This window comes from Megalops cyprinoides, chromosome 19 (genome assembly GCF_013368585.1).
Source record: "Megalops cyprinoides isolate fMegCyp1 chromosome 19, fMegCyp1.pri, whole genome shotgun sequence".
Lineage (NCBI taxonomy): Eukaryota > Metazoa > Chordata > Actinopteri > Elopiformes > Megalopidae > Megalops > Megalops cyprinoides.
In genome coordinates, this window is record NC_050601.1 from 15,213,637 (window position 1) to 15,226,941 (window position 13,305).

Sequence of the window (13,305 nt, forward strand, 5' to 3'; positions counted from 1 at the left end):
TGTTTACTCCCTGCACTGGGAGGAACAAACTTGATACCTTCCAATGAGACATAAATTTTAACTTGACAGGCAACCATTGGCTCTGCCCTGTTCCCTGAAGCTGCATCGTTTTTTCATACTCAAAAAGCCATCACTTCCTGTACCTGTCTTGCAGACAGACCTGTAGGATTCTCATAAGGTGCTCATTTCACCGTTGGGAAAGGGTAAGCATATTTTGGGTTGGACCACAGCATCATAAATAAAATGTTCACAATACAGCCTGGGGTGTCTCTAACCTGTAACAGGGTGACCTTTCTGATTCACAGTCCAATGACAACAGCACAGTTTTACCCGTTTGCTGCCTTTCCCCGTGCTCATGCAAGGGCATGTGTAACTGACAAGACAATAGCCAATTAGACACCTAGTGTAAGGTGTAAGAGCAGTATATGTTAGAACTGACTTACTGTCGTTACATCAAATATTGTTATTGTCATTATTGTGTTTTATTATTATTATTATTATTATTATTATTATTATTATTATTGTTGTTGTTGTTGTTGTTATTATTATTATTATTATTATTATTATTATTATTATTATTATTATTATTATTAACAACAACAAGAACAATAATAATAATAATAATAGTGTGGTATTTGATAGGTGTCTATTGAGTTCTCAATATTAAGTTGTTTTTGTGTTGTTATTTTGTGTACGAAACGGGTCTGTATTCGTTGATGCGCACAGGATAAGGTCTAAACTCCTATTCATCTTTACGGGGCTGTTTCAGTGAGGTGTGCGGTTTACTCTGGAGACGAAGATTTTCCTCCGGCCTGTACCAGCTGTGTCACAGACCAATGGCCGTCAGTGTTATTGGGGCGGACAGAGGGACAGTGAAATGTTACCAAGCGTTGCCTCTCGAGGGGAGGACCATGGAGTGTGACCGGGAGACGCACGGAGATGGAAAAGGGAGGGCGTATGCGGTCCCACGTGTTCTTATCACCGCAGACTGTTCTGTTCTTTTTCTATCCACCGTTTCCATCACTGAAGGGGCAGTGAAGACGGACAGCATACACGCACACCTCGCAGGAAAACATGTACACAAATCTGCCCCCATTTCCAATCTTTCTGAATTTATTGATTCAATTTTATTTATCTATTGACGCATATACCCGTTTTCAGTCATAACGAGGCTGATCAGCGATTATTTGTGTGACTAAAAGCCTTGTCGGGGAGATGACAGAGGACCGTAAAAGGTTTAATTGCTGCTTTGATTTTTGTTAACGCAAACGGCTGTGCATCCTTGCTTTTTATTTTGAAGCTTTATTCCGCTCACTTCATGCAAATCCAGGGGACTATGTGAACATCATGCTGGCGGTTCGGTGCTTGCTGTTTGCTGCAGTGAGCGCAAGGTTTGCCGTGACAGGTAAGGGCGGGAGAGACTGGAACCGCATTGCCTTTCATTAGCTACTCTCTCCCCTCCGTAGACGTATTTTTCCTTTTGCACCTATAATCACTTTTCCCTACTACAATAGTGTTGTGTCGGTAATTCACAGCTGGGGTTTGCTTTAGTGCCAAGTCAGTTGGGTCGCGTTTTTAGCTCCTGTTCTTCCGTCAGCAGAACCGATGCGGTAGATTTGCTGCATCGACAGAATCTTTCCCCGCAGCGCGTCTGTCGAGCTGAACACCCGGTGCTTGCATGCAGCAATTCGCGCTTTGAGAAATCGCGTGTGTTAAAAAAAAATAAAATCATTGCCAAAATCTGTGTCGATGTCAGTGTGCGTTGGTTGCTGACCCGCAGTAAATGCGACATTGACATTCACAAACGTTGATAAATCGCCCTGTTTCCCGCGTCTCAGGATGGAAGCGCTCCGCGATGCGGGATGCGGGCGTATGGGATTGGGCCGGCTCGCAGGACCGAGGGGGGCACGGCGCGGCAGCTGAAGAAGTCACCAAACCCAAACGTCTCTTGCAGCAGATGGGCTCCGAAGGGGAGATTATTCACGGCCATCTGGATACCAGGGTGAAGAACCACACCAAGGGCTCGCAGGTGAGTGTTTTATACGTGTGGAAAAATAATCAGTGGGCGCACGACTGCGGAACCAATTAGATACTCATATTAACAAGGCAAATCATGCAGTCTGGATAATACTGATTTTTTTTTTTTTTTTAAATAGTGAATATGTCATTGTTGAAATTTTAGATTGCTAATTAGATGGCTGGGGCAGGTGTCTGTCTAAGGTTGTCTTCAGCTGGTACTTTCCTTCTCGTGACACACTATAGAGGGATCATTTTGTTCTGTGTTCACCAGTTCCCCTAACTCTGTGGGTGTAGCCCGCAGGCCTCGTCCACCTCCCTGTTTTGCGCAGTCTCTCTCTCTCACATGCACACATTTTGTGGAGATATCCCAGCTGCAGTCCCCTTTAGCTTCCTGTCTGTCCCGTGCTGTCCCCTCCTCATCTGACCGCACGTGAAGGTCGGGGGAGGTGTCCACATCCCCAGTGAAGAAGGGAAAGGTGCTTCTGGCCCATGTCCTGAGGCTCCTCTCTCCAGCACCTCTAAGATCTCCTCAGTTCATCAAAGTTTTACAAACCTGTGATGATCTGGGAAGTTTGGACTGCAATGTCCTGTTCATAGAGGATCAGACTTCCCCTGGTATGCAGAGTTAGAGGTTTTGATCTGGCTTTATTGCTGATCTTCCTTCATTTTTATCCCGTGTGAATGGGTCATCATTGGTCCTTCTCAATAGCTTCCTCTGAGAGGTCAGTTATCACTGTGTGGTCTGTGATTTCAGTCCTGTGCAACACCTTACTGAATTTCCCCCATCTATTGTAGGGCATCTGAGGGTTCTATCTGAACTGCAGTAGCATCTATGGATTGTATTAAAGGTAGCAATTAGTTGAGTGCTTATGAGGAAGGCTTGCCAACAGGCACAAAGACCACCTTTCATCATTAAGAGACACGTGATACACTCTACACCACATGGTTAAGGACAAAACTTCTGCCCTTGCTGCTGTTTTTCTGAATGATTTACTCTATAAACTTGACCACGTTGATTGCATAAGGAAATGTTTAGCTGTGCCAGTCACTTATAAATCAACCTTTTCAAGGTGGTTTCTTTGCTGCATGCTGCATACATTCAAATCAGCTGTTGTTCTGTGTAAGTGTGTCTGCTCCATGACAACTTGCGATACAAACTGTAACTCTTCATTTTGAAATAGTGATTGACTTTTTATAGAAAATGTACAGCTAGGTAGAAATAAATATATAATGGGTAGGTGTAAGTGATCATTGTAAGGCAATTCACTAGTACTGGTTTAGAAAACACCGTTTCCATCATTGAAGGGGCAGTGAAGATGGACAGCATACATGCACACCTCGCAGGAAAACATGTACACAAATCTGCCCCCATTTCCAATCTTTCTGAATTTATTGATTCAATTTTATTTATCTATTGACGCATATACCCGTTTTCAGTCATAACGAGGCTGATCAGCGATTTCTGCCTGTGGTTTATACAGTGGATATATAATGTGTTTTTTTTTTTTTTTTGTAACGTAACACACCAGTGTTCATGAGCACTAAGAAAAACACATTAGTGAAGTGCTGAGCAGAGTAGTTGTCCTAGTGCTGGGAGTGGCGTTGGAGTGTTGGTTGTTGGCATTCTTTGTGTTTGAAGAAAAAAGGGCAACTGTTGCTGGTGAATTGTGATAAAACCAGCGGATACAGACAGCGAGTGACTCATGATTTTAACCTTACTGTGTGGCTGCCGCTCCAGAACGGAGCCGAACCCGGGGAAGAGGAGACCGGGACAAAAGAACGAAAGTGCGCATGACTCTTAACCTCGCACTCGGAATCTAATGAAATATTCAAAATTCACATCCAGTTTTCCTGCTGCAGGATTGGGCTCCTGCCTCCTTCATTATTCAGTGGCAAGCTGAAGAATTTCCCCATCAATGATTTAAGCTGGCCTGTGTAGGTAGAGCTGCAATGCCCGGGATTCTTCATTAGTTGTGTGTAAAAAGGGGTGGGGGGGGGGTGCACCAAAAAGTCTGAAATGTCTGTCACGGGAAGGACAGACATCTGCGCAGAATGTATGAGACCTTCAGTCATGCACTTCCACTTTAATTACTAAACTAAATCTCCTGATAGAGGGAGTTTTAATAATTAAGGGTTTTCAGTACGTGAAGGTAATCTGTACAAGGCATCTGTAGCGACATCAAGGCCTCATCCGGTTCTTTCTGGAACTTCTGGGTCATTTAGTGTGTCCAGCTCTCAGTCACTGTTTTGTGGCCATTGTGCTGTGTGTTTGAGCGCATGAGTTGCTCTGCCCTGACGTGGTTTTGGATTACGGGTGCCAGTGAGAGACACTTAAGACCCAATTAAAAGTGGAGTGGAGGTCCCCAGTTTTTAGTTTAGCCTTGCAGTTAGCTGTTCTGATCTGATTTTAAGATGCTATCACTATGATGAGAATGTGACCACGGTTAGATAATGCATCAGTTCCCCGTTCATTTTCAAAATGTTTATGGTTATTGTGTTCCAATCTTTTGCAGTAGCCTGTAATATAAAATGTAAAATTCAAATCAAGACACACCTTGTGCACTGCATACAACTGAATACTGGTCCTCAAAATAAGTTCCTCAGATCTCAGATGCTCAGATCTTACAGTACAAAATTTGCCCCAGCTGATTATATGAGAAAAACTGATGTGTAAAACATTTTTAAGCAAACCTGTAAGTGTTTTACACCATTGAAAATGAATCTTGAATGAATCTATGAGACTGATACTGTAATTTCCTGGCCATATTTTGACAGTTGCACAAAGCACCTCATTTTAAAAGCAAGTTGCTTCACGATATTCATTCATTTTAACAGTGGTGACATTGATGGTGGACAAAGGGTTTTGGGGAAAAACAAAAGGGGATCCTATGGTATGGTGTACTGATTGAAAATAGTAAAACTGTTCATGTTTTTTCCCTTCCCTTGTTTTTCCCTTGCACTGTGACTCGTTGTGAGAGGAAAAAGGGGGATTGTCTGAGGTGATGGGCCAGGGCTTTCTGTAGCCATGCTCATGCGGTGTATAGCGCATGTGGAATTTCCTCAGCCCAGTCCTGCTTGATGCGCTGTTCGCTTTTTCTAAAATTCAGATTAAGCTGCGTTAGCAAAAGATGGAGCCGGTGGCCAAAATGAAATGAACAAATGAAGGATCCAGAGAGCAGAAAGGAGTTGGATCCTCAAGGGGGACCCTCACTCTTACAATTGGCCAGCTCTGTAGTGAAAGAGTTATGGGCAGATGTCACAGTATTATCATGGCAGCAGACATGGACAGAGCAAAGCCATTTATTATCCTCACAGGACTAATCAATAAAACCTGTACATATTGAAACCCTGAGAAAAAAAGGCTATTGTTTTGAGTCATGGGTCAAGTGTTGCATATGGTGCGCATGGCTGAAGACAGGATTTAATTGCTGCTGCAGTTCTGGGAAATGGTATGTTAGAAGATATGTTGAGTGTAGGATCAATAGGTGTACATAACAATAAAAGGTGTACATAACTACCAACAGCAAGTAGCTCTTGATATTAGTCTGTGTCATCAACTGTTCCAGTCCAAATCATTATCCAATATGGCTTCACAGTCACTTAATGCAGTCAAACTGTAATATTGTTAGGACAGTACAGTCCAACCTGCCACAACTGTGCTGACAGAACTGGCACATTCAGTGTGCAAACCAAAGAATACAAGCCAACCAGTAAACTAATTGGATATAGTTTAGATACTACAGCCCCAAGACAAAAATTGTATGTTAAAGCAGGCCATTTCTTACAACCCAGTATCAAAGTTTAACTTAATCAGCAAGATCAGCCAGCAGCCTAACAAAATTTACTGTGTGTGTGTTCAAGACATATGGCCATGAGTTCCTACCTGACAGAACTTATTGTAGCCTCAGGGTTTTTGACAGCATGCTCACTGCTGTTGTATGTAATTTTGAATCTTGCAGAAAAGACCAAGCTGTGTTTCTCTTCAGGGATACTTCTTAGTATTTGCTTCACCTCCCTGGAAGTAGAAAGCTTTCTAGCAATTTCTGGGGCAAAGTCAGGGAATGTGTGGGCGTTCTTGCCTTGAAAGCACAACTGGTGGCTTTGACTGGTGGGCCAAAAAATGTTTTCATTGAATAATAGTGTTGGAACCAGATGACAGTCTTTCTCTGTTACATGGTTCAGGCCTGAGTGTCCAGTGAGCTCAATCCAGAGAAAGTGGCTTTGTGAAGCCTTAAGAGCATTAGAGCATTTGCGTGTGCATGTCCAAAGTTCTTGTCAATGCCCATGTACAACAGATATTCTGATGCCTCCCTCTTCCCTCCATGGTCAGTACATTCAGCTGGCCATGTTAGCTAGCAGGTTTTTAGGTGTAGACTCAAGGGAGAATGCGTCAGGTTTTAATATGGAAACTTGCCTCTGCATATTTAATATCCAGGTCCACCTGGCATCTTCTGGTCAGTTTAACAATTTGTCTTGAAAAATTATTGCAATTTAACTTTTCACTGTGGATCTTCAAATGCAGGTGATTTGACACATCTGTGCTCAGCCTTGAGTTATTCCTCTGAGCGGTTTTTAAACTGAAAGCCATCCACTTGCTGAAGTCACCGAATGTATCGATTCTGTGCTTTACAGTTGATCTGTTCTGAAATATTGAGTGTTAAATCGAAGCCTGGCTCCGCTTTCTTCCAAGCGGCAGTTATGTCACCTATGATAAATCTGCTAAACTCCAAATTACTGCCTGCTCTTCCTTTAGCTGGTGTTCATTTAGGACAGGAATCTGACAGCACTGATACAGATGGATGTCACAAGCTGTTTACCTCCATCTTAAACCTCCTGTATTCAAAGTGTCAATTTACATCCCCGGAGGGCCAAAGTACTGTTATCCATTCCAGCCAAATCAATAGACACTCGATGGATCTAATTATTTAAGCTGAATGCATTTGATTCCCATACAACACTGACGGACTTGGTTTATGGTAATGGATCTATTATAGCAGTGGAAAATGTGCATCCTCTGTTTACACATTAATGTCTTATGTTTGCTTGTGCTTTTTGTATTGCTTTGTGTCATCAAAACAGAAAGGCATGCATCCTGTTTGAACATGCAGTATAATAAGTACAGACTGATACAAAAAATATTAATTCCTTTTGCCTGCATACCCTGTAAGATGTGGATGTATCTCTGTCTTAAATGGGGAATCATTATTTAATTGAGGGTACTAATGATTTGTTTGTCTCTGTCTATAATAGGAGCAGACTCCCTGACACAGTTTATGCTCTGTCTATTGTGGCTTCTGAAGTATTTTGTATTAAACCTGTTTCTCACTTAGAAATGATGTACACCTGCTTTGTCCTTGCTTGAGGCTAAGCCTCCATCAAACACCAGTGCTGCCAGATGTTTCATCTGGCATATGTTAAAGGATGGAGTGTAATACTGTGCTAAAATAATAAACAGTATCACATAACAGTTAGTCAGTGTGTACTTAAGTAGAGTTGAACGTTCCTATAATTGTTGGGGTTAGCAGTTAGTTGGAGTAAACAGCTTGAGAATTTAGGGACCAGGGTGAAAACGGTATCTGGAGAAAGTGGATTAGGTACATACACAGGAAGCTTATTTGTATAAACACCATTTTTCATTGTGTGCCTGTGTCCTGTCATCTTTCCCAGCCCGTCCATCTGGCCCAGACGAGTTTCCAGTTGGAGGCCTTTGGGAAGTCCTTCATTCTGGACTTGGAGTTAAACCAGTAAGTACCTCCCCATCAGGACCTGTAGCCGGACCTCTCCCCCTCTGACTGACATGTTTGTGAGATGTAGGTGTCTCATGCTACCTGGACCCCGGCTTTAATTGTATGATTTTTAATCTATAAATTACAAAGCCCTCCAATTGATTATTGGGACTGTTTCAAGTGAAAAGCTGTGCCAGATGCACATGCATGCACACGTACACAGACCTACACATGCACACAGTACACAGACATGCACATGCACACAGTACACAGACATGCACATGCACACGTACACAGACATGCACATGCACACAGTACACAGACATGCACATGCACACGTACACAGACCTACACATGCACACAGTACACAGACATGCACATGCACACAGTACACAGACATGCACATGCACACGTACACAGACCTACACATGCAAATACATGAATGCAACTATCGTGTACACACACACACACACACACAGACACAGGCACTCATACATACGCATACATGTACGCACACACACACACACACACACAAACATGCACAGGCACAGGTCATTGCCCTTCTATTCCTCTCTGATACACAGTTCTCCTTCCATACACCGTACCCACTTATGCGTCCCAAGACTCAGGACTGTCATGCGTAAACACGCTCACAGGCACAGGCGCACAAATGGAGGCTCCCGCACCCCCTCTCACAAGCACTTGATGCGACACTGCGGGGCCTGGCTCAAACCATCCCCCCTGCCACAATTTACATAGCTGTGCTTAAAGTAGCAGCCCTTTACTCAGTCCCACAGAGGCAGGAGAGTGGTGTGGTTGCTGCATTATATATGATAGTCAAACCTCCCTTCCCCATGGTGAACACTGCATCCCGGGCTCAGAGATACACAGAGCAGGGGAACGCAGTGAATATGCCTTACCATAATGGACACTGATGTTGATGATGATGCTGATTGTGAAGCTTGTTATATTGAGGATTAATAAAACTGGTAGATTCTTACAGTACATTATTGGCATTTAGCAGATGCTCTTATCCAGCATCACTTTCGTCCATTACAGGTTTTTACAACGCTATCCATTTATACAGTGGGATATTCACTGAGGCAATTGTGGATTAGGAACCTTGCCCAAGGGTACAGCAGCAGTGCCCCTGTGGGGAATTGAACCGGAAACCTTTCAGTTGCAAGCCCTGCTCCTTAACCACTATGCTACACTGCTGCCCCCGGTTTCTTTTCCATTGCTGCTTTCTACTTCAGCGCATCCTGACATTGTTAGAATCCCTTAGCATTCCACTTGACAGGACCCCTTTTAGGATGTGTAACCATGAAACAAGAGTGGTGAAATTACTTTATGAAGAATTTGTAGACTGCAGAAGACCTTATAGACTTTAGTCCGCAGCCAGTTAGATCATTTGTGCTGGACTGCTCTGTATCCCTTAACTATGATGTGCATTATTGAGCCCTGCAAAGGCAATTTACAGTTTTCTCCTTTTCTGTGCAGCAATCTCTTGTCCTCAGACTATGTGGAGCGGCATTTTGGCGAAGATGGGAAGCCTTCACAGATTGCGGTAAGACTGGAGGCCTGCCAGTGAATTCTGAATGTAGATAGTCATTGTTTAACTGCAGCCTGTGCAACAGGCTTTGTGTATTGTCACTGGGCTCCTCAAACCCCCCTTGGAGTCTGTGTTTCAGAGGAGAAAAGAGAATAATGTTTGATCATTGTTTTGGCAAATGTCTTTATTTTGGAAATGTCAGTGCTGCTGTTGTAACGGGAAGGGTAATCACTGCAGGTGTGGCAGATTTTGCAGAGGGTAATGGGACATGCTTGATGCAAAGGTCGTAGTCCAGATTTGTTTATGTAAGATCCTTTAATTAAAACAGGAGTTACTGTGGAAGGTTTTGCCTGAGAATGTCTGGTGCTGATCAGTGTGTCTGTCATGTCCATATCTTCATCAATTTGTTACTCTTTAGGGGAATTTTTGCATCTTAAAGGTTCTTACCAGGAATTAAAGGACTCTTACTCTGTCTTTCTCTTTCACACCCTGGCTATAGAAAACAGAGAGTGTGTATCTGTTGTGCCTTGCATGGAGGAGTGTGATGTCCCTACTGAAGTGATCAGATTAAACCTGGAGATTGATTGATTTTTGTTAAAACCACAGGAGTTTAACTTTTTAACTCAGTCTCCTCATGTTTCTTCAGGAGCCCAAGCCTTTTTTCCCTCTTTATTCACTGCTGAAGAGCTTTTTCAGGACTGACACCCATGAGTCAAACCCAGGGCATTAGCAGGTTTCCTGTGTCTCTTGGCTGGCGTTCCTTGCTCAGCGCACAGCACCGTACTGTTCAGAAAGACCCTGCCGCAGTCAAACACTGCCCACTCTCCCCAGCCTTCACAGACTCGCCTAGCCAATCAGAGGGCGGTTCCCATGGAAACCAGCAGCCGATATTGGCCCAGTCCTGTCACTCAGTTGAGGAGAGAGAAAGAGAAGAAAAAAAAGAATAGAGAGCCAAAATTTCAAAGGCAAGAGAAGAAAGATAAAAGGGCAGTAATTGGGTATTTGCAGACGGTTTCAAATCTGCAGCAGCCAGGGGGAACTCTCTGAGGGAGAGCTGCAGCAAGACCAAATCTCACTGCCAGATCTCACATATTTCATTTTATCTTTATTTTATCAAGTGTCATTTCCCCCCCCTTTTTGATTCTTCCCTCACTAAGATAGCATCCATAATTTGGCCTATGCAACAGTTTTTCCACACATTTTCAACTGCTCATTTCACACAAGTTGCACAGACTGTTCATTTAGTAAACTGGGGCACTAGGCTGTGCATTCATGAATGGGAGAGATGGAGACCAACAAAGGGGGAATGGCCTGCTTGTCCAGTTCCCCCGGAGTGCAATGCCCAAGTTGTTGTGAACAGCTGAGGGACTGTGATGAGATGTGATTACAGATATTTGCCAAGCGCATCCACCAACATATCTGCCCTGCTGGGACAGGGGCATGGTTTCGGTTGTCTTAACGACAATGTTCCCCATGTCCAACCCTGGCTTTTAAGTAAACTCACAAGGAGCCATCCTCTCTTTGCAGTGGAATGCATGTCTTCATTGCATGTCTTCGTTTAATATGTGGCGTTATCAGCATGGAAGTATCAGAATCGGAAAGGCAAAACTGAGGAGCTAAAGAATGAGCCAGTCTGTGTTAAGATTCAGAGGTCAGAACCACACAGGCATAAATTAGCAATATCCTTACCCAATATCCACATGCCTTTTTCTCATATTTTATTTAGACTTTTAGAAAATGTGACTTTTAATAAATGTTACCACATGAAGTTGCCAATTTTTGTCTGTGGGACACCAGCACTGAAAATTGATTGCAACAGAAGTGAGAGATGTGTTTTTTGTTTTTAATGTAGTTCAGTTTTTTCCCATAGCTTCTTGGCAGAACAAATATGTGCATTTACAGATGCACCCTGATTGACAGGACAGCTGGGTTGTATCTTTGTTGACAGTCCCTGAGCTGTTCTTGCTGTGTGAAGAGCTGATCTGAGGTTGGAATGCAGAGACATTATATAACATCTGCAGTCTCTAGGGAGCCCACGCAAACTTACCCAGGCAGACAGACTCAGACAAACACGCTGCGAGATTGTCCCTCATCACCCAGGTGTGTAATTTTGCCCCGGCCCCCTCGTGGAGCAGAACTGCGGGGCGGACTGTGAAAGGCTGACTCAGCATCGGACTGCACAGTTCACAGCGCTGTATGCTCGCGCTAAGCCTTTGTGTGCGCGGGCGCTTGTGCATAGAGGACACCGGTCCTCTTTTGCTAAGTGCCCGGTGAGATGTAGTCTGTCTTCCTCCACTTACCTTACTAATCTTTGACTTTATCTAATTTGCTGCAGATAAGAGCTCTTCATATTCACTTTTTCCTCTGAACATACTCTCCAACGTCGTACTCCAGCTGGGCTGCCCAGCAGAATAGCTTGGTGCTGGATCACACGCTGCAGATGTTGCTGGATATGGGAAATCTGAAATTTTTTCATTTATCTGCATCTATCTATCACAGAGTGGCAGGTGTAGCTGTCATGGCTGAGGTATAAAGTCCAGGCAGATGCACCTTTGGCAATGATGCAGCAGCTATTGTGCAACAGTGCAAAACTGAATGTCAAGTCTCAAATAAAACCGACTGAGCACAGTAACCAAATGCAGTGCACTCCTTTTATATGAATTAGTGATCCTTTCGGATTTTAAATTTGTATATGATGAAGTACCGGTAGCAGGTGAAATATTTTTGGAAAGTGTTTAGCTGAGTGCTTCAATGTTAGCTGCAATCGCCGAAGAAGAAAGATGTCTCTTTCAGCCCGTGAAAAGCAACCTTTTTGACTCTTAATGCAGCAAGAGCTTGAAAAATGAGGGAGTCAGAGAGTTAATGCAAACTGGCACGTATGATTTAAGCAGCTATTGATGCCCTAGACAAGTTTGTGATCAAGCAATGGCTGCTTTATGACGCTGTGGGTATAAAGTTTCAGATATCATGGAAACACTCAAAAAATAACTAACATGAGTCAATTTAATATTTTGTGTTTGAATGAACTTTAGTTAAGAGTATTGGCATAGATATGTGTCATTTGCAAACAGCCCTAGCTGATGACACACATTATTAAGGATACATATCTTCCTCTCCGTTCTTCTTTCCTCTTCTTTCTTGTCCTTTCTTCTCCTCTCATCTATCTCTCATCTTTCCTCTGCCCTCCTCGCCCCCCTAAAAAGCCATTGGAGCTGTGCACAGTGTATAGAGGCCGGCTGAGGAGGGAACATTTCAGCGCCTGCAGTGATTAGTGATGAGCTGCAGCCGTGTCTGTGAGCGGGGCTGGGCATTGTCCACAGTGCTGCAGCACTCCTGTTCTGCAGTGGTACCTCTGTGGCTGTAGCTGTAACAGTCTCTGTTAGCTAAGCAGCTCTCACTACATCCAGAGCAATGGCGGCAAGGTGGGGAAAATTAAAAACATGCTAACTGCACTAGCCTGATTAAGTCAGCATTAGGATGTAAACTAACAAAAAAACACAGGAAGACAGTCACTGGGTGACAGTGTGTCTCAGTTTTTCATTTGAGAAATAAAGAATTTCTTTAATAACCGATAAAGGCCCACTTTGTGGCTCTGTCAAGGTTTTGTACATGAGGGGATAAAACATCAAGTGACATCCAAAAGAAAAAGGCATTTCCCAGCATTCTACGCAGTTTTGAGTCACTCTCTAAACAAATGTACAGCAATGTTTACTCTGACTCTGAAAGAAACAGGACAAAATAAAAGGCAGACTGTTACATAGTGTCCTAGACATGACAGCAGCCTTCTCTGCTCCTGGGACATCCCTCACGGCATCACAGCGCTTAAGTAAGGGGGACACACCTCACTTCAGTCTTAGTTTTGATGGTCTTATATCAGCAGTGACAGTGTGTGCAGTAGGTATTATGTCAAACGTTGGATGAAAGTGTAGAGCAGGAGTGTAGGTGGTGTTCAGTGAGGGAGGACCCCAGCCTGACGAGTTTGTGGCCCAGCGCTGTGTCCGAGAGAGT

At 43.6% G+C, this 13,305-nt stretch overlaps 1 protein-coding gene across 1 annotated transcript in view; it reads left to right on the forward strand.

Moving 5' to 3' along the window:
* The first annotated feature begins 909 nt into the window (after window positions 1-909).
* LOC118794266 (disintegrin and metalloproteinase domain-containing protein 11-like) overlaps window positions 910-13,305 on the forward strand; it is a 28,870-nt gene continuing 16,474 nt past the window's right edge. Inside the window, exons 1-4 of the mRNA XM_036552480.1 lie at window positions 910-1,405; window positions 1,839-2,029; window positions 7,687-7,763; window positions 9,246-9,312. Of these exons, the coding sequence (XP_036408373.1) occupies window positions 1,348-1,405; window positions 1,839-2,029; window positions 7,687-7,763; window positions 9,246-9,312 (393 nt within the window). The 5' untranslated portion in view covers window positions 910-1,347. The remainder of the gene's footprint in view (window positions 1,406-1,838; window positions 2,030-7,686; window positions 7,764-9,245; window positions 9,313-13,305) is intronic.